The sequence below is a fragment of the Diabrotica virgifera genome, chromosome 4, assembly GCF_917563875.1.
Source record: "Diabrotica virgifera virgifera chromosome 4, PGI_DIABVI_V3a".
NCBI classification, from domain to species: Eukaryota; Metazoa; Arthropoda; class Insecta; order Coleoptera; family Chrysomelidae; genus Diabrotica; species Diabrotica virgifera.
The window spans coordinates 182,094,179-182,116,747 of record NC_065446.1 but is presented as its reverse complement, the minus strand read 5'-3'; the positions used below and the strand labels follow the sequence as shown (position 1 = coordinate 182,116,747).

Here is a 22,569-nt window from a genome sequence, read left to right as displayed (position 1 = left end):
ATCTTGACAATTCCTTATTTATAAGCGATAAAAGATAATCATTTTTTAATAAAACAGATGTTAATAAATGTTTTTCTTCTAAAATTGAGTTTTCTCTAGAACAAGTAATTTTGGTTCTATCATATAAGGATTTAATGATTCCCTTATTAACGTTGATGTTGTAATTTGATTTGTAATTGAGATATCTGTTAGTGTTAATTTCCTATACACTTGAGTCTCATATCCAGTATCGTTATTTGAGACTAAAACATCGAGGAAAGGTAGAGTGTTATTACATTCCTTTTCCATTGTAAATTTTATTGTCTCTTCTTGATCGTTTAAAATATTTAGGAATGTATCCAACAATTCTGATCTATGAGGCCATATTGAACACACATCATCTACATATCTCCACCATACTGTGGGTTTTAAATTTTGTTTAGAAATGATATTAGTTTCGAAATCCTCCATAAATATATAACAATAGGAAATAAATTCAACATTTCAACAACATTCAAAACAACAAACACATTGAGATCTATTCTATCTAAAACTAAACCTAACAATGAACAAGAAAGAAGAAAGAATTGTATTTATAAAATACCTCGTGAATTCGAACAATTTTATTTGGGTGAAACATCAAGACCATTAGACGTCAGAATAAGTGAACATCAGTCTTATATTAAAAACAGAAAATTTGATAGATCTCAAATAAGTCAACACGCATGGGATAATGAACATAGAGTTCAGTGGAGAGATTCAAGTATAGTCCTGAAAGAAACAGATAGTAAAAAGAGAAAAATGAAAGAAGCGGCTCTAATTATGCTAAATGAAAACAATTGTGTCTCAAATTCCTCGGTAGAATGCAGTAGCATGTGGTTACCCATACTAAAAGAAGAAGTCAATAGAAAAAAATTTCCACGATTAGTAAGTCATTAACATATCGTGTTAGTACATATTTTATATTTTAGTTTTATTTATATAATATCTCTGTATTATTAATATTATTTATAATTTAAAATAGCATACATACATTAAAGTCAGAATTTGGTATTAGTTTTGAGAATAAACTAAATGTAAGCCCAAATACTTACGATGTCGGGATAGTATTACGAGGTTTTTTTCCTGGTTTTCCCTCGTGATTTACTATGGAATCTCTAGCGCGAGAATTTTACTGCCATCGTTGGATTTGTTGTCTTTTTAAAGACAGATCACATGCTATTATTTTTTGTGGAGGACATTTTTGAGTTGGGTTTGATTTCATGTAATCGAATGAACTATCTTTTAGTAGAGCCGTCTCATGAACGCAACTCATCAATATTGGCAATATCATTGTAAAGTCTTTTACTTTAAAATGTAAAATACATGCCTGAATTGCCGATATAAGTGAGTCAGATTAAATAAATTATTAGAAGAATTTTTTACTAAGCAACAACATTTTTGTTTATTTAGTATTATTTTGTATTTTGACAACGACACCCGACTTGAGCGTCGAAACGTTAATAAATTCATTTTTTTTTAATTTGTGGCTTATTTTCCATTTAAAATAGTTCATTATAAAAATGCCACAAGGAAATAGCTTCATAACAACATTAAATGTATGACAATAGCAAAAGATCCGCTCAGATGTAAGTTAGTTGTTGAGAACAACGCCATAGAACAGGTGATGCAATTCAGGTATCTGAGCATAGATATATCAAGCACCCACGACCCAGTAAAAGACCTGAGGAGAGAAATCAACAACGCATCTGCATTGTCAGGATATCCTCTGGAGATAGTCTGGTCAAATCCGTATATACGCACAGACAGTAAAATTAGAATCTACAAGACTTGTATACGGCCGATCATGACATGTGGCATAGAAGTGCGCGAAGACACCAAAAAAAAATGAAACAAATGCTAAAAGTTGCCGAAATGAAAACCCTAAGAACAATAGTGGGGAAAACAAAAAGAGATATGGTGGGAAATAAAAAGATTAGATAGCAAAGCAAAATTCAAGATATTGTAAGATGGGGAAGGCAGCGCAAGAGGATGTATGTAGTACAAGTATTAAGACGAATGGATGAGAATCTACTTCCAAAAATTGCCCTATAAAACAATTCCCCCCGGTTCAACACACCCCGGAGGACCATCTAAAATATGGAGGGATAGTTGGCAATCTATCTCGCAGGAAATTAACCAGAGGCAGTTTCAGACTTAAACAGACGAAAGATCTCCAAGAGGAAACAGAAAAAGAAGAAGCTTATTCAGGCTCACCTTCTGATATATGGTTTACTAAAAAATGTGTTTGCACAGAATAGGTTTGCTCCTGTGTGTATGTTAGTAACCGTTCTCCTCGTTTGTTCATAGTTAGTACAGCACTTTCTTCCAATGATTATGTTGCCCGGTGTTTATGCTTCCCTACGTTGGCATTAAAATCTCCCGTGATTATTTTAATTAACCATGAGAGAAAGTGAAAATTTGAAATGAAGTATATATTGTTTAAATAATTAATAAATAATAAGCAAATTCGTTAACTTAAAAGTAAGTTTACCTCAGTTCTGCTAGGTAAAGAGGACCATTATCGAATATTCGTAAAGTTATGCCATGCAAAATAATGGAACATGTCAATATCGTGGCCAAAAACTTAATATTATTAAACTTGAATTTGAACTTGATGTACAGTAAAAATAAATTTATAACATAAAGCTGAAAGTCCGCAGAGACGTGCCATGTAACAGGATTGCACTGAAACAGTATTAAAAATAAATTAAAATGTATTAATAAATATTTGTTAGTTGGTATAAGAATAATTCTCATTCATATATTGATTATAATGATTCTAAAAGTGTATGATCAATGTTTGTCTTTTTTATTTGTCAACAATTCCACCATTTGCACTTTTGATGAAGACAACAACCAGTAGTTAGCGAAATGCAAAGTTACAAAAAAATAAAACTGTTTTAATTCCTGGCCCATAGAACACGAAATATACCAAGATTTTATTTAAATAATATACCTACGGGCGCTACTAAATAAAAAAATTCTATATAGTATTATGTACATAAATCGTACACACAGTTCTAAACCGCAACAACTCAAAATATTAAAACTTTTCAGGACATCGAAAACAAAATATTTGCTTTGACTAATTCCTAATATATTTTTATTTTATTTAGTATACATTTGACTTAATATCTCACCTGTTACAATTAGACTAGAGTAAAGTAGGAAAAATATTTGTTAAAAGAAAATAACAACAGAAATAACACATTTTTATTCGAAATAATAAAATTTTTGACTTACGACACTTTCTTCCGAAAGAAACCTTGAAACACATTGGTGTAATATGGTTCATTTTTGAAATAATATGTTTTTTAAAGAAAACTAGCGCACCTTTTTGTCACAAGTTCGAACATGTCTTTACCGGATCATGAGCTTTAAGGGGAGGGTATGGTTTGAAATTAACATGTTAAGCATAGTTTTGTGATGTTTCTTTGAAATCATGGTACATGTATTTTATTTTTAAATTTAATAAGCATATTAGATATAATTCAAAGAATATTAAAAGATTGTCGTATATAATATCACCAGAGAGAAAATTTTGCCGGCAATATTTTCGACTGGTATGAAAGTGTGTTGCCTGGCAATTTTCGCTAATTAAATTTTGACTTAAATCACGAGACGTCAGTCGAGGGATTTTGTCAAAATTTCATAAGCGAAAATTACCAAAAGGCAACGAACTTGAATGAAACCAGGAGAAAATTTAGCCGGTATAGTTCGAGAAATTTATATTGTGAAACAGCTTTAAGGTCGGCAAAATTTGGTATTCTTTGTCAAAGATGTTTTAAGAGGCGGTTCGTTTGATGACATATGTTTTTCACACCCACATAATCGGTCCCCTCAGACATTTACAAGTTTTACAAAACTTTTAGTTCAGTAGTATGTCTTACTGGAGTATAGGTGTGTGATTTAAAGCTCGATAATGGAGTGTAAAATGTTGTTTAATTTAAGATTAATTAATTAATTAATAATTAATTTTAGCACATACGATATGTCCTGCTTTAACGGTATATCTAAGTAAAAATAAATATTTTTAATTACATATTTAATCACCAGAAAAAACAACCAGCCTCCGAACTATATTAAAGGGGAACTAGCAGGACTTACAAAAATCTGACCCGTTTCACTGTATTGGTTACTTAAACTATAAATAATTTCCTCTCGCATGATATTCGACAAGACTATTTCACGAGACAATTAATGCAACGAAATATAATCTTTATTATTTGTTATTACAAACACTTTCGTGACGGATCTGTCATAATTTTGTCGCTGAGAAATCACGTCGCTAAGGAGTTTTGTCAGTAGGAAACGATGCGTTGCTATGAAATTTTATCAGTTAAAAACAGTCTAGTGAAATAGCCAATGAAAAACATTAAAAAATAAGCCAATGGTGGCACCACTGGTTCATGTGAAACAAAAAAATTAAAAAATTTTATTAGCTTATGAGTTTGTTGAGGTAACGCTGTCGAGAATTTTATTTTTAAAGATTTTTGGGTTCTTGTTATCACTCGGAAGCAGAGGCGGCTTTACCTATTGTGCAGGCGCCGGGATATTGGGGGCGCCGATCGCCAAAGAGCGGGTCCTTTATTTTGTTTTAACATAAAATATGCTTCAAAACGATTAATGAAAAATTATATTGGCACTTATAAGCGCGATTTATAGATTGCCGCCCGCCCGACTGTCCGTCCAACGGACAAACGGCGATCTTTTGATTCGTTTGAAGACATACCGACAATGTTTCCGAAATCTGTTGTGGAACCTATAAAGGTCAAATTGCTTGGGACTTGTCGGGCATTTTCAAAGGCGTTTGTACAGGTGTCGCGGGATAATTTTGCGAAATAAGCTTTGACGGAATGGGTTAAGTATTTTATTTAAATTAACATGTAAGTATAAAGTAAAGCGGCTTTTCATTTCATTAAAATTATTTAAAATGAAGATTTTCTTTTATTACTACCACAATTTACCGAAAATGCGAAGAACAAATTGCGCCCAATCAGTTTGGATTTGTGAACGCTGTTGGTACGAGGGAGTTTTTATTAAGCGTGTAGGTGTTGTTTCAGAAATGTAGAGATGTCAGCTGTGATGTTTTTGCATGCCTGATTGACTATAAGAAGGCTTTAGATAGAGTCAGGCATGAACAAATGATGGAAGTGCTGAAGAGGAGAGGTATTGACGGAAGAGACCTGAAAATAATAGCTAACCTGTATTGGAATCAATCAGCAGTGCTCCGAATAGTTGGAGATTATACAGATCAGGTTAAAATCTAAAGAAGAGTGAGACAGAGATGCATAATTTCACCGCTGATGTTCAATCTGTTCTCAAAGCACATTTTTGAAGAGGTTCTAAACTATAAAAGATATTGATGAAGGCATCTCAATAAAAATGGAATCAAGCTCAGTAACCTGCGGTATGCAGATGATACAATAGTGTTTTCCAATACCATAGAAGGGCTGCAAAACTTAATGAACAAAATAACGAAAACAAGTAGAACATATGGACTAGATATAAACATCAGCAAATCCAAGCTAATGATCATCACCAAGCAAAACATACCTTACTGGAGCAAATCTGTATGTGAACTAAATGAAAATTGAACGTGTCTCACAATACAACTACTTGGGAACTATAATCAATGAGTCATGGGACAATACTCAAGAGATTAGATGTCGCATCGGAAAGGAAAGAAGTGCATTCTTGACTATGAGCTCTGTGTTCAAGAGCCATGACCTCACCCTAAAAACAAAAATAAGGCTATTTAAATGTTACGTGTACTCAGTGCGTCTATACGGAGGCTTGTTACGGAGCGTCTATTGAAGGCAGAAACTCTATCGAAACTTCAGGCTTACGAGCTATGGTTGTACAGAAGGATCCTGAAGATACCATGGACAGACAAATTCACCAATGAAGAATTACTACGGAGGATGAACACAACCGCAGATTTAGTCAACATCGTAAAGGCCCGTAAGCTGCAGTACTTGGGACAGATAATGAGAATTTGAGGCAGACACGAGCTACTCCAATGCATTTTACAAGGTAAAATTGAAGGAAAAAGGGCACCAGGACGAAGAAGAATATCCTTTGGCTTGCTAACCTGAGAGCATGGTACAGAAAGACCTCAACACAACTATTCCGTAAAGCAACCAACAAAGTCATCATAGCCAGAATGATCGCCAACTTTCGGAACGGACAGGCACCCTAAGAAGAAGACTACCACAATTATTGCGACTTTCAGCGGAGTCAGGGCTCCTCCAAAAGTTTCCATATTAACAATTTGTTGTTGGTTTTTAAGTATGTAATACTGAAAATACGTAATATGTATTTCATTATTTTATCAACCTCAACCAATTTTCAACCTTACCTCATAGATAAAAAGTTCATTTTTAATTAAATATTTTTAACAGATTTGGGTAGGTTTTTTTGACACCGTGAATATCTATTGGCTCCCGACATCATTTAATATTGCACTATTTGCATCTGGATTTTTGTTTACATTATAAGAGTACCTAATACTCTCTGAACAAGTATACTAGGTAGGTTACCTATTCAACTATTCCATTTTGACTGCGCGTCTACCAAAGGGCGCCAGGGCATCGACTGCACACGGGCGCTACATGGGCTAGAGCCGCCTCTGCTCAGAAGTAAAAAAAAAACGAAATTTTTTGCAACGAAAGGGTGAAAATCAATATATTTATTATTGTTAGACAAAAAATAAGCATCAAAACAAATATATCTCGACAGCGTTACCTCACGAAATCTCTCAAAAAAATCTGTGCAAAAGTTCAGATGGATTGGTCAAGTAGTTTTTGAGTTAAAATGTCCACCGCCTTTGAAAAAGTAGTTTTGAGAAAACCGCGATTAAAGTTTTGACAACCTTGTCTTCGTTTTTGTCTGTCAATCGTTGGAACACACCATAAAAATGGGTTTGTTCTAGCATCAGTTTCAACCGGTTTGAAACTATCAGAAGCATGCGCATTTTGTTTGATGGCATTCAAGCTCACAAATTACTAGTTTAAAACTACTAGTCCTGCGTTCTAACGAAAGTAAATTTTGGTTTGGAAACTGGCTTCAAACGGTCAAAAGAGTTTGAGGATTTTGTTCGGATTTTCAGTATGTGACTTAAGCAGTGCAATTATTTGTTTAACGTTCATAAATTTTAAATGAACGTAATATGTTTTGACTGTATTTCTTACCATTAGTTACGTTTATAACATTAATTTTGAGTATTTAGCGTAAACCTTTTAAATTTCTATACTTATAAGAAAAATATATTTCTAATCAAACCTCAAAATTATAAATAAAAACAAGCAAATTGACGTTGGTATTTAATCCGATAAAAAAGCGTTCTCTCAAAAAACAGTTTGTTAAGAATACCAGTTTGTGGATTGAACATGCGCGGTAAAGCAGTACAATAATCTGGTGTCAAACCATACAAAACTACATGCTAGAACAAACCTAATATGTTTTTGAATCGCGGAGTAATCTACCAAAGAGAAGAGGAAGAGTTGTTGTTAAACTACGCTCAACCGTGCTGGCGCGAATCCGCCAGTAGGAATATTCAACATGCTGTAGGGGAACAAGGGGCTTGTTGTAACAGGGGTAAGTAGTAACACGGCGTTTTCATAGGTTATTTGACCGTTTTTAACTAATTTAGCTGACTTAATCTTATTCTCTTATCGCTCTGCAAATGACATCGTCTAGCCCGCCATCCTCCGATAGTTGCAAATAGTAGTTTTTTGCACGTTATGGTGGTGCGAAAAAAGTCATGTTGATAATCCCGTATCGCTATAGTGCGGAAAAGTTGCGATTGGTAATTACAAGGAAACAAAACAAAATTTATTAAAATCGGACTTTACCTTCCGATCCCGCAACGGGCCTAAAGATTATGAAAAAAATGAAATTTTACCTTTTTTCGGAAATTTTTATTGATCCTCCATGTACGTTTTATTTATCGCTATAGTAAAATTTATTTACAGTTTGCATGGTTAAGTAATAAAAACAACAGTTTTACGCATCTAACGAATATCTTCCGATCCCGCAAGCTCAATCAAAATCTATAAATATTTGAAATTTTCGATGATATTGATAAATTAAAAATATTTAGTTATCTAGTTTTTCTCCTACATTGTGAAGTTTTTCGCTTGTTTATATATTGTATGACAATACTTAAACAACCCAGAACTCACAACGAGGAGGTGGTTGCACTTCAAGCTCCACACACACCCCTCTCTCCAACCAACCAATGAGTATGATTTTTACATTATTTACATAGTAAATTTCTTTTTCATGCTTGTATCCAGCTTTTAAACGTCAATTTGTATTGTGATTTGGTGGTAGAATCTGGCAGCATGGACCTTGATTTAAGTGTTGCCCTTATGAATCCATCTCTTGATTGGGGCCCACATACATTAGACCAGGTCTGCCTTTCTAATTCTCTGGAATCTACTGACTAGATAGATAGACTGAATAGATAGGTAAGTAGATAATTTTTTCTTGCCATCGATCGATTGACCTAGGGGTCGCGATCGACCGGTTGGCCTCCCCTGCATTAGACGATGCTTCCGTCACCAACTTTAGGCACCTCTCATCAGCTTGCGTATGTCAGATTCTAGTCTGGTATGTCGCCCGATGTAATGCAAGAACCTATATCTTCATTTGACACTTCGAAGAAGTGGTGGAGAAGATAGTTTTGCAACATTATATTTCAGTCTATTATTTCAGTTTAGTCCCGTGCTTCAAAATTTCAAGTAGTAGGGAGAAAGGAAACACATTAGAGAGCTAGGGCTAAGGAGAGTGTTAAAAGCCGGATAGACTAAAGCCAAGGGCAAACGTAAAAGAAATTTCATCCCTCCTACTTTAAATTTTGAAGCACAGGACTACACTGAAATATTAGATTAGAATGTTGCAAAACTATCTTCTCCACCAGTTCTTCAAAGCGTTTCAAATGAAGATATAAGTTCCTACATTATATCAGGCAACACGCCAGACTGGAATGTACAAAACCATCCCTGTCATACGCAAGCTGTCTAGCGGTACGTACAGTTGGTCACGGAAGTATCGTCTAATGTATGTGGGACCCAATAAAGAGATGGATTCATCAAGGCAACACTTAAATCAAGGTCCATGCTGCCAGATTTAACCACCAAATCAAAATTCAAAGTTGACGTTTAAAAGCTGGATACAAACAAATGAAAAAGAAATGTACTATGTAAATAATGTAAAAACCACACACTCATTGGTTGTATGAAGAGAAAGGTGTGGGTGGAGTAAAAAGTGCAACCACCTTCTTGTTGTGAGTTCTGGGTCGTTTAAATATTATTATACAATATATAATCAAGCGAAGAGCTTCAAAATGTAACAGAAAAATGAGATAACTAAATGTTTTTTAATTTATCAAAATCATCAACAATTTCAAATTTTTATAGATTTTGATTTATTTTTATTTAGCGTATGGCTTAAGTATATCACAGAATATATTTAGATTTATGCATTATACAATGCATCACAAACAGATGTCCAATTTTTTTATATATTCGATTGACCCTTCGGTTGCCATTACAAAGTCTATAGGCTCGCCTGTGTATGCTCTGCGTGGGCAGTCCTGAACAATGTGACTGATCGTCTGTCTTGCAGCGCCGCAGTCACAAGAAGGCGAGGGGAGTTTACCCCATCTGTGGAGGGAGTCGGCGCATCTTCCACAGTTTGTTCGAATTCGATTAAGGGCTGCCCAAATCTTACGGGGACGTTCAAATTCGTCAGGTTTCCCTATGATGTCCGGTAGACTATGGTAATGCGGATCTGTCCTACTTTCCCAATCTTCTCTCCATCGGGTATTTAAGTCAAAGTTGGATTGCTGCAGCGCTTGAGCAGATTGTAGAGGGGGTGACCTGGATCGGAGACGGTTTCCAAGAATATCGGGGATGTCGTTGTGGATTAGAAGCTGGCGACTGTCCATTATTTTGTTATATTCTTTAACCAATGCATGTTCGCGGCGTAGGTTGGGTGGTGCTATATTACTAAGGGTAGGTAGCCACATTGTAGGGGTGGGCTTAATTGTGCCTGTTATCATACGCATAGTACGGTTTAGTTGGGTGTCGACCAGGTGGGTATGCCTGCTATTTAGCCATACTGGAGCACAGTATTCTGCCACCGGATATATCAGGCCAAGAGCAGAGGATCTTAATGTTGATGCTGTGGACCCCCATGTAGTGCCGCAGAGTTTCTGTATTATATTGTTGCGTGTTTTCAATTTTGCTGCTGTTTTCGTCAGGTGTTCTCTGAATGTGAGCGTTCTGTCTAGAGTAACCCCAAGGTATTTCGGGTATTTATTGTGTTTTAACAGCTTGTTATTAAAATACACTCGCAATTCTCTGTTTGCCAACTTGTTGTTTAGATGAAAAGCTGATACTTCAGTTTTTGTAGTACTTGGCTGTAGTCTCCATTTCTTAAGGTATTCGCTGAGGATGGATAAGTCATTCGTGAGAGTGATTTCTGTAGTTTCTAAAGATTGGTGGCTTGTTGCAAGGGTCCAGTCGTCAGCATATCCAAACTTCCGAGATTCGGTTTCAGGCATGTCAGCAATATAGAGGCTGGAAAGTAAAGGGGCAAGGACAGAACCCTGTGGAAGACCATTGTTAAGTTTCATCTGTCTACTCGTCTCCTTTCCCATTATAACCTGGAAGGCTCTGTTGGTCAGCATGTTGTCAATGAGGTTAATTATCTTTCTGCAGGGGATAATGCGGGCCAGTTTATATATTAATCCCTGTCTCCAAACAGTATCATATGCTGCTGTTAGATCTATAAATACTGTTGCTGTCTTTTGTCTCTTTTGAAAACTAGCTTCTATAAAAGTTGTTAATGACAGCACTTGGTCCGTACAGCTTCGATGAGGGCGGAAGCCAGCTTGTTCAATGGGGACATTTTCTAGTATCCTGTGACTAATTCTGTTGAGGAGAAGCTTTTCTAATAGTTTATATACCATGCTGAGTAGAGCTATGGGGCGGTAGTTTTCTGGCTTATCGTTTGGTTTGCCCGGTTTCGGAATTGCAATTATCTTTGTTCGCTTAAGTGAGAAAGGAATGTTACCTGACTGAAGTATATCATTAAAGAACATTGCAAGCCACTGTTTCGTGTATGCACCACTGTGTATCAAGAACTCTGGATGGATACTATCAAAGCCAGGTGCTTTACCTGATTTCATTTCTTTCAGCGCATGTGTGATTTCAGAAATAAGTATTCTTGCTGAATATTCGGAGTTCGTTCTGTTCATTTGTTTTAATGCCCTTAAGTCTCTTTTCACGTTGGTAGTATGTGTTCGATCTCGTGGAGCTCTGGATAGAGATACTATATGGGAGGCAACCTTGTTAGGAGACATTTTAGACTCTCTGGATTCCAGCTGGTTAGCTCCTCCAATTTTCCGCAACAAGGACCATGCCTGCCGGCTTGATTTTTTGAAGTCAAGGTTTTGGACAGTCTTTATCCATTTTTGGCGTCTAGCTGTATCGATGTTGTGTAAAAGCTCATCGGCTATTTCTCGGTCACCACTTTCGAGAAACTTCGTGTATAAGTCTTCACATGTTTCAGTCCATCCAGGCACATATTCTTTGCGATACCCCCTAGGGATGGTTTCCTTGGCAGTGCTTATTACTGCGCCCACAAACCTCTCATAATGTTTGCTGGTTGGAGGGACCCAGCTCAAGGTCCGGTCTAGTTGTTCAGAGAACTTCTTCCAGTTTGCTTTTCTAAGATTCCACCTGGGTCGAGGATATGATCTAATTATTGGAATTGATATTCCGATGGTGATAAGCACCGGACGATGTTGAGTATGTGGGAAGTCTGCAAGGACACTTCTCGCAGTTGTTAGTGGTCTGTCATTGGTATCTTTTGAGACAAAACATAGGTCTGGGTTATATTCTTTTCTCCATGCAGCTGATTTAAATGTTCCTCTGTCTTTGGCATCAAAAACTAGGTATGTGTTTTGCTCTTCGGACCATTCTACTAGATTTTGATTGACTTTGCGGGATAGGAAGATATTTGTTAAGTGAGTAAAACTATTGTTTTTATTACTCAACCATGCAAACTGTAAATAAATTTTACTATAGCGATAAATAAAATATACATCGAGGCTAAATAAAAAATTCTGAAAAAAAGGTAACATTTCATTTTTTCATAATCTTTAGGACCGTTGCGGGATCGGAAGATAAATTCCGATTTGAATAATTTTTGTTTTGTTTTTCTTGTAATTACCAATCGCAACTTTTGCGCACTATAGCGATACTGGATTATCAACTTGACTTTTTTCGCACCACCCTATTGCACATGCTTCATTTGGTTGAGGTAATTTAAAATTTGACTCTCATAAAATTTTGGTTATCGCTATTGTTTTAAACGGAAATGAATCTTTCGGTGTTAATTTCTTTTTTAAATTTAGTTATATTTTGATGTTGCTTAACGATTTTACGATTAACAAGATATGTTATAGTTATTTTAATAAATATACAAACGTGTGCTACGGGGTATGTTGTAACAAAACGTTGGAGCTTGTTGTAACATGTTACAAATTGCGCTGAATCTTACTAAATTTATGATCTATAATTAAATATAAAAACGTATTATTTAGTTTAGTAATAGTCCAGAACGAGACAACATAAAAAATCAGAAAGGGCAACTCAAAGCCAGGAAGTGAAGTCTACGAGTTAGGTTCAGCGGAAATTTTACATAATCAATGTAGCATAAAGCAAACAAGTAAAACAGCACGGACTGTGTCATGTATCTTTATAAAGATATAGAAAAAAAGAAAAAATAAAAGTCTGCAAGTGGGCTGTACTAAACCAGGGATAGTTTTTACAGCCGAAGAAGAAAGTAAAATGGCTTCGTATATTCTGAAGTGCACTGAAGTATATTTTGGACTAATTTCCATGAAGATGCGAAAACTGCCTTACCAATATGCTGTGAAACTCAGTGCTAAGCAACTTCCTTCTTCTTGGTATCAAAATTATACAGTTGGTCCAGATTGGGTCCAAAATTTTATGCGTAGAAATCTACATTTATATTTAAGAACACCAAAAGCCACCTTATTAAGTCGAGCAACATCTTTCAACAGGACCAACGTTGGTATTCTCTTCGAAATATTCCAAAAATTCGAATTTTTGTAATGTTACAACCTGCCCCAATAGATGTTACAACTAGCCCCAAGCTCGGGGTAAGTTGTAACAATGCACTTTTTTTGGTAAGATGCTAGTTGATTGAAAAATAACAGTCTTCTTAACTTTTCTTCAGTTGAATTTTATTCAGAAAAAGTTAAACTAGCGTTTAGTTTTTAATTAGTGATAATTGGGAAAATAGCTGTCAAGATATATTTGATTTTATGAAAATTGTTACAACTAGCCCCTTGCTCCCCTATCTTTGGTCATTTTACTCCGATCAATCTGAAATTTTCAGAGAGTATTCTTGAAGTTAAGCACTCAAGTGAAATTGCGCTCACTTTTGCAACGTAAATAGTCGCGCGTAGTGAAAAAAATGTCACAATATAGATTTAAATACGAATTTAAATCAAAAATTTCCATTTAATAATATATTTTTATTTACTTGTTATGTTAAAAATATCTATTTCTAACAATTTTAAAGCTAATTGGTTCCCGCCAAAGCCATAAATTCCACAAAAAAAAAAATAAAAAAAAAATTCCACGCGGCACTTACGAGTGGAAAGCAATGTTGAAAAAAATGTTCATCAAGTTATCACGGAAAAGGATAAAATGTGAGATTTTTTTCTCACGGCGCGACTGCTCACGGTTTAAAATAATAAAAACAAATGCAAATTTAAAACCATACCCCTCCTTAATTTTTAATTGTGACATATCGGTTTTCTCCATCTACTAGAATATTTTTAAGGTTGTTATATTAGAGTTGTTTGAGAAAAAAGATACATTTTTTGGTGAGGTAAACACAAAAATAAAATTTTTGAGTTAATACACGTTTTAACGGGATGTGCGGTTTTTATTACTATCACTATTACTTACTATATGTACTCCCCGATAAATATTGGTAATAAAAAATATTGAAGGGAGCCAGTTTTCACTGCATGCTTTTTGGTTAGCCATAACTGTATAAAAATTTGCTGGACCTGGTATCATTGTTACCCACGAAGATCTGCTTATGATCATTAATACAATAATTACCAAGTTTAACCTAAAAGTTCAATAACAATAATATAATAATAATACAAACTTCCGCGCTTAGCTATTCGTTTGGCATTGTTAAGGGGACAAAAACGGACATAGAGAATCTTCAGCGAAAAGTAAGAACACACCTGACAAAGGCACAAAATCACCATCCTAAAAATGCAGTAGACAGAACAACATTACCACGGAATCTAGGAAAAAGAGGACTTATGGATATAGGTGAGCAATTAGATAAACAAATTGCTAATTTAAAAACTTATTTTCAGATGCAAGCTGAGGCATCTACTCTACATCGAGCTATTTGCGCAGTAGATGACACAACACCGATCAAACTGATGGAACCAGAAATGCGCAAAAACCACCTCACTAAAGAGGATAAAATGCGCACCTGGATAGGTAAACCTCTGCCTGGGCAACATCCCAATGGGGTCAGCCAAGACTATGTCGACAATACAGCGTCGAACTATTGGTTGGCATCAGGAAAGATGTTCACTGAAACGGAGGGTTCATTATTGGCCATTCAGGATCAGGTTATACCAATTAAAACTTACCTGAAATATATAATCAAAGACCTTCAGGTCCAAAGCGAAAAATGCCGATATGGATGTCACACCCAAGAAACCATCCAACATCTTACAGGGGGCTGCAAGGCATTTTCTGCAACTGAATACAAGGAACGGCATGACACATTGGGAAAAATCCTTCATCAAGAGATAGCTATCAAGCTGGGACTCCTCCAAACAGACCATCTCCCATATAATCAATACGTCCCTGAGAGTAGGCTTGAGAATGGCAACTACAAGCTATACTGGGACCGCAATGTGCTCACATATCTCGTACTAGTTAATAAATCAACAAGACAAACAACACTGATTGATGTGGCGATACCTAACAACAATAACATACGTAGTAAATTTACTGAAAAGATCGCCAAGTACAGAGATCTGGAAATTTAAATACGAAGACAATGGAAAATGCAAGGTACCCAGATGATACCTATTATTATGTCTACTACTGGAGTCATCCTGACGAACCTCCTCGAAAGCATAAAAAAGCTGGGTCTAAATGAACATATTTACAAGACCATGCAGAAAGTTGTACTACTCGCAACTACCTTATGTGTACGAAAATTATTGGGAGATACACATGCATACCAAGTCATCTATAGACATAGTCCTAGAGTCCCACCAGAGCTACTAATAAGGACTGAATTACTAGCTTTTCATAGTGTCAGTTTTCTCCAGTTTCCACCTATTTTCGAACAGAGTGTTAATGAAGAAGGGACTGTTGGCGTAAAGGTCTTGCAATATAAATAAAATCCCTCTATGGAAGGTTGTCACTCCATTATTTGCGCGGTCGGCCGATACTTCTTCAAGCGATTGGTGATTTAACTCTTGCTTTAGCTGTGTCCACACTGCGTTCCTTTTTACGTGCGCTAAACGCATACCGCTTTAGATGCTCAAAGAGCTTTATAAGTGGAAATCTCCTCGACCAGACGGAGTTCACAACTTCTGGATTAAGAAGTTTTGGAGTGTTCATGATTGCTTATCAACACTAATTAATAGTGTTATTTCTAATCCGCAGGAAAAACCATTATTTCTAACTCAGGGAACCACTTATTTAATACCGAAGGAGCACAATAACACCCAAAATCCAGCCAAATACCGCCCAATTACTTGTCTTCCAACTTTGTATAAATTGGTCACATCCTGTGTTGACCGGCGTATCTACCAACACTGTGCACTGGACAATACTATAGAGCCTCAACAGAAAGTATGCGCTAAGGGTTCCATGGGTTGCAAAGAATTAATCGACTTAGTCATTTCTAATCAAGCATATTCCAAAAAGAAGAACCTATTTACTGCCTTCATTGATTACAAGAAGACCTTTGGTTCAGTGCCGCATGAATGGCTTATAGATATATTGAGAATATAAAGTCGGTGATAATATAGTGACCTTTTTACAGCATATAATGACAGAGTCGAAGACTAGAATTCACCTTCAAATACCTGGTGAAAATAACATCGAAACTGAAAATATCACAATCAGCCGGGGTCTTTTCCAAGGAGATTCGTTAAGTCCACTGTGGTTCTGTCTAGCTATGTACCCACTATCTCAGCTATTGAACTCCACTGACGCAGGTTTTAGCATAAAAAATAACAACAATGTTGTGGCAAAGCTTAATCACCTGTTGTATATGGATGATTTGAAATTAATGGCTTCCACTCGAAACCATCTAGATGAAATGCTGAGAACTGTAGAACCCTTTTCAATTGATATTCGTATGCACTTCGGACTAGACAAGTGCCGTGTTTTAAATATAGTCAGAGGAAAGGTACAGCCCGGAGGATTCGATATGCAAAATGGCCAGAATATCGAGGCCATGGCTGAAAACGAGGCGAAAAAGTGATCAGAAACTTCACCCTACTCACCACCCTAATTAAAATTAGTCATAATTTAAAATTAGTAATTTCTTGTATTTATAGACCCCCCTCGGGAGATTTGCAAATATTTTTTAATGTGTTGTGCGATTTGTTAAGTGAACTGTATTTAAAATACAGAAATTACAATTATATAATTTGCGGCGATTTTAATATAGACTTAGATTGTAAGAATAGGAATGTTTTTGATTTTGAAAACATATTGACAATGTATAATTTAATACCAACTATTTTAGAACCAACTAGAGTAACAATAACGTCTGCTACACGAATAGATAATATTTGTGTTAATTTGAATCCTAAACTATTATTTGAGGGGTCTACATTTGAAGTAGGAGTGTCTGATCACAAAGCTCAAATTTTAACCATAAGTGTGGATAAAGCTGAGGCTAATAATCAATATCATCTGGTTAGATCCTTTTGTCAAACTAATAAATTCAAATTTCTTGAGTATCTTCGTCAGTGCGACTTTAATGATGTATATGAAATATCAGATGTGGAAGTAGCTTATAATGTTTTTAATGAAAAAATTGGTTCGGGCTTCGAATACGCGTTCCCGACTAAACGTAAAAAAATACATAACAAAAAAATTTTAAAATTAAGTATTTTCTATGGGAAATAAGTCACAATTTTACTAAATAATGAATTTATTAACGTTTCGAAGCCCAAATCGGGTTTCGTTGTCAAAATACAAAATACTATTAAAATAAACAAAAATGTTGTTGCTAAGTAAAACAATTATTCTAATAATTTATTTAATCTGACTCATTTATATTGGTAATTCAGACGTATATTATACATTTTAAAGTAGAAGACTTTAAAATGATATCGCCAATATTTATGAGTTGCGTTCCTGGGACGACTTTACTAAAAGATAGTTCATTCGATTACATGAAATCAATCCCAACTCAAGAATATCCGTCGCAAAAAAATCATAGCATGTGATCTGTCTTTAAAAAGACAACCAAATGCAACGATGACAGTAGAATTCTTGCGTTAGAGATTCCATAGTAAATCATGAGGGAAAACCAGGAAAAAACCTCGTGATACTATCCCGACATCGTAAGTATTTGGTCTTACATTTAATTTACCTTCAAAAACTAATACCAAATTCTGACTTTAATATGTTTGAATTATAAATAATATTAATAATACATAGATATACAATAAGTAATACTAAAATATAAAATGTGTACTAACTCGATATGTTATTGACTCGATCCAATCTGAATGGAACAGAACAACTTAGAACGAGATCCTACAACATTCACAAGAAATAATACGAGGAAAATAACAATACCATATATAAAAGGACTAACCGAGAAACTTAAAACAATAGGAAATAAATTCAACATTTCAACAACATTCAAAACAACAAACACATTGAGATCTATTCTATCTAAAACTAAACCTAACAATGAACAAGAAAGAACAAATAATTGTATTTATAAAATACCTTGTGAATGTGAACAATTTTATTTAGGTGAAACATCAAGACCATTAAACGTTAGAATAAGTGAACATCAGTCTTATATTAAAAATAGAGAATTTGATAGATCTCAAATATGTCAACACGCATGGGATAATGAACATAGAGTTCAGTGGAGAGATTCAAGTATAGTCCTGAAAGAAACAGATAGTAAAAAGAGAAAAATCAAAGAAGCGGCTCTAATTATGCTAAATGAAACCAATTGTGTCGCAAATTCCTCGGTAGAATGCAGTAGGATGTGGTTACCCATACTGAAAGAGGAAGTCAATAGAAAGAAAATACCACGATTAGTAAGTCAATAACATATCGAGTTAGTAAAAATTTTATATTTTAGTATTACTTATTGCATATCTATATATTATTAATATTATTTATAATTCAAACATATTAAAGTCAGAATTTGGTATTAGTTTTTTGGAGGTAAATTAAATGTAAGACCAAATACTTACGATGTCGGGATAGTATCACGAGGTTTTTTCCTGGTTTTCCTTCGTGATTTACTATGGAATCTCTAACGCAAGAATTCTACTGTCATCGTTGCATTTGGTTGTCTTTTTAAAGACAGATCACATGCTATGATTTTTTTGCGACGGATATTCTTGAGTTGGGATTGATTTCATGTAATCGAATGAACTATCTTTTAGTAAAGTCGTCCCAGGAACGCAACTCATAAATATTGGCGATATCATTTTAAAGTCTTCTACTTTAAAATGTATAATATACGTCTGAATTACCAATATAAATGAGTCAGATTAAATAAATTATTAGAAGAATTTTTTTACTTAGCAACAACATTTTTGTTTATTTTAATAATATTTTGTATTTTGACAACGAAATCCGATTTGGGCTTCGAAACGTTAATAAATTAATTTTTTAGTAAAATTGTGGCTTATTTCCCATAGAAAATACTTAATTATAAAAATGCCACAAGGAAATAGCTTCAGAAAAACATTAAGAAATTTTAAAGGTTGGTTAACTCCCGGAATAAAAGTATCGTCAAAAAACAAAAGATTTTTATTACAACTAAAAAAATATACAAATAATATTACCATAAAAACTACATTAAAACGTATTGTCGATGGTTACAACAAATAATTAAAGAGGCAAAAAATAAGTACTTCCACGGTATAATCAACTCCTCAAATAATAAATCTAAAGCGACATGGGATTTAATTTCACATTTTAACAAAAAAAAACATAACAGCTAAGAAAGATATATTTATTAAAAAAGATGATATTGATATCACAAATCCAACTTAAGTTGCAGAAGAATTTAAATCTTATTTTCAACACATTGCATCAAGTATTATTCCTAATATCAAAAGTAAAAAATCTAGTGATAACTATTTGCAGAGTTTACCGGCAAATAATGTAAGTTCATTGTTTTTGGACCTTTAATAGAAACTAATGCCAGGGAGTGCATTTTGTCACAAAAACCAAAAAAAATCCGCGGGGCTTGACAAAATTCCAATTACGCTTGTAAAAGAAAATATTGATACCCTTTGTAGGCCTTTAGTTTTTCTTTCTAATTTGTCTCTTGAAAACGGAATATTTCCTAAAGGTTTTAAAAAATCGGTAGTTATTCCTGTACATAAAAAAGGTGATAGGTGTAATATAGAGAACTATCGCGGAGTGTCTCTATTACCGTCCCTTTCAAAACTATTAGAATGGTGCGTAAATAAACAATTACTTATTTTTTTAAATAAACATAAACTTCTAACAACTTCTCAATACGGCTTTAGGTCTGATATGAGTACTACAGATGCAGCATTTTCTCTAATCGAAAATGTGCATAAAATCTTGGAAGCAAAACACCATCCTCTTGGTATTTTCTGTGATTTATCGAAAGCATTCGATTGCGTAGACCATCAAATACTACTGGACAAGATCTACTACTACGACATTAGAGGTACACCACATAAATGGTTTCAGATATACCTATCACACAGAAAAATGTGTGTTAGAATAAATAATTCTGATAGTAGCTGTGAAGCATCCTATTCAAATTTCGCAGAAGTTCAGTGTGGAGTTCCACAAGGGTCTGTTTTAGGACCAACACTGTTTCTTATCTATTTCAATGACTTGGTAGCTAGTTTCCCGAATACCACATTTTCACTTCTTGCAGATGATACGAGTATAGTAATTAAAGGCGATAGTTCTGATACATTAACATCTTGTGCCGCTACTACAGTTGAAGAGATATCAGACTGGTCTCTCGCCAATAAATTGGTTCTGAATATTAGTAAAACACAAAGTGTCCGTTTTAATTTGTATCAAAATATGGAAGATGTTGTTATTAAAGTAGATCAAGAAAGCATTACTTCTTGTCATACAATTAAATTTTTAGGCATAAACATAGACAGCAAACTTGATTGGAGTTACCACATAACTGAACTTAATAAAACCCTCAGCAGAGCTACATATGCCATAAGAGCAATTAGACAAAATACAAATTTTTGTGTGGCAAAAATAGTTTATTTTGCTCAATTTCAAAGTATTATGCAATATGGTGTGGAATTTTGGGGCGCGGCTAGCACAGCAGAATCCACATTTGTGGCTCAAAAACGAGCAATTCGAGCACTATTCATCTTAACAAATAGCACTTCATGTAGACCTCTCTTCAAAGATCATGGAATAATGACGCTCATTAATATTTATATTTATAAGATGTCTCTACTTATACATAGAAAACGACATGAATTGTTAAAACCTTCTGATATACACAGTCACAATACACGCAGGCAAGATATAATTCTTCCCAATTATAATTATAGACGTACTCGAAATGGTCCATTGTACTCCGGTATTAAAGTATACAACCATTTGCCCACTGGGATTAAAGCACTTTCAATATGTAAGTTTAAAAATAAATTAAAAAATTGTTAGGTCATTATGTTTTTTATAGTCTGGATGAATTCTTTTTAATAAATTTTAATGATCTAGACGGTTCCAACGCTTAGGCTAAAATCACATATTGTTCTTGTACTAATATTTTTGTTAAAATTATATTTATTGTAAATTTGTGATTTTTTAGAATAAAGATAACTAACTAAGTCATTGACCTTATTTGGTCTTCTTTATTTTTGTATTATTAATAGGTTTTAGAGGTTTTACCGGCTTATAATAATTAGTTAAAAAAAAATGGAGTTAAAAGCGAATAACGAATTTTTGTCGTTTGGTAAAAAATGCCGCTTTCTTCATAATAGAAAAATTAGCTTCAGAGATACGAAAAAATATTTAAATATAAAATTGTAGGTTATTTAATTCCTAAGAACATGGTTTGAAAAAAAAATTTACGGCAAAAATTTAGTGAGCTATTGACAATTAAAACTTGTAATAACATGCAAAAACCACATTTACCAACCCTTTCAAAGTCACCTCTTTTTGCGACTGAGGATTTTAAAACGATTTAATATTAATAGTCTTACAGATCTTACAAAAAAATACAAAATTATTTTTTAACAAACTTTCTAGGAGAGAAAATAAAAAAGTTATCGTTAAAAAATCAATATATTTTTTTGAAAAAAAAAAGTAGAAATCCAATTGGAAGCATAATAATGTAAGTTAGCGGTGTTTCTAGTCATTGGCCTTATTTGGTATTCTTTACTTATGCATTGTTAGTAGATTCCAGATGTTTAACTGGCTTAAAATGATTAGTTTTTAAAAAACTGGAGTTAAAAACGAATAATGAATTTTGTATTTTGGTAAAAAATGCCATTTTCTTCAGAATAGAAAGATTAGCATAACAGATACGAAAAAATATTTAAATATGAAATTGTAGGTTAGGTATTTAATTCCCAAGAACAAGATTTGAAAAAAAATTTTCTACGACGAAAATTGAGTGAATCGTAAATGAGTATAATATCAAAAAACATTGATTTTCTCGATATAAAACTAACACTTTCGATAGCGAATAAATCGAAAACTATTAATTTTATCAAAAAAAAGGAAAGAACATTTTTTGCTTAAAATGAATGTTTTTATCAACTTTTGTGGTCAAAATATAACAAAAATTTCCACCCCCGAGAAGGGGTGGCAACCACCCCCATGGAAAAGCGCCTTTAAGCATCATATATATTTTGATCCTTGGAGTATCCACTATATATTTTCAAATTTTCAAGCAAATCGATCCATTCTGTAAAAATTGCGAGGTGAAAAGCTTCGGTTCCTGGACTATACAAAAAAGATGGATTTTCTATTGATTTACTTCGTTTTTGTACAAATAATCGCTAAATGTAGGATGTAACAATTTGTACTAACATACTCTCTCTCTTGTCGTTTTCCCATTACTGAGGATCGTGATTTCTTCCGATATTTCTAACAATGTTTCTCCATTGGTCTCTATCTTCAGCTGCTCTAAGAGTTTCGTAGAATGAGTTTCCAGCTGAATGCTTTGTTTCGTCAGACCATCTAGTTGGTGATCGTCCTCTTAATCTTC

At 34.2% G+C, this 22,569-nt stretch overlaps 1 protein-coding gene across 5 annotated transcripts in view; it reads right to left on the bottom strand.

The window, feature by feature from the left end:
- LOC114343304 (nose resistant to fluoxetine protein 6-like) overlaps nucleotides 1-22,569 on the bottom strand; it is a 175,635-nt gene that overhangs the window by 42,540 nt on the left and 110,526 nt on the right. For 3 of the 5 annotated variants that reach the window (XM_050649800.1, XM_050649802.1, XM_050649801.1), the window contains exons 7-8: nucleotides 14,040-14,208; nucleotides 2,513-2,706 (exon numbers count right to left, since the gene is read on the bottom strand). The exons of 1 other annotated variant lie outside the window; for it this stretch is intronic. In XM_050649800.1, the coding sequence (XP_050505757.1) occupies nucleotides 2,513-2,706; nucleotides 14,040-14,208 (363 nt within the window). The remainder of the gene's footprint in view (nucleotides 1-2,512; nucleotides 2,707-14,039; nucleotides 14,209-22,569) is intronic. One more of the 5 variants, XM_050649803.1, reaches the window with a different exon arrangement.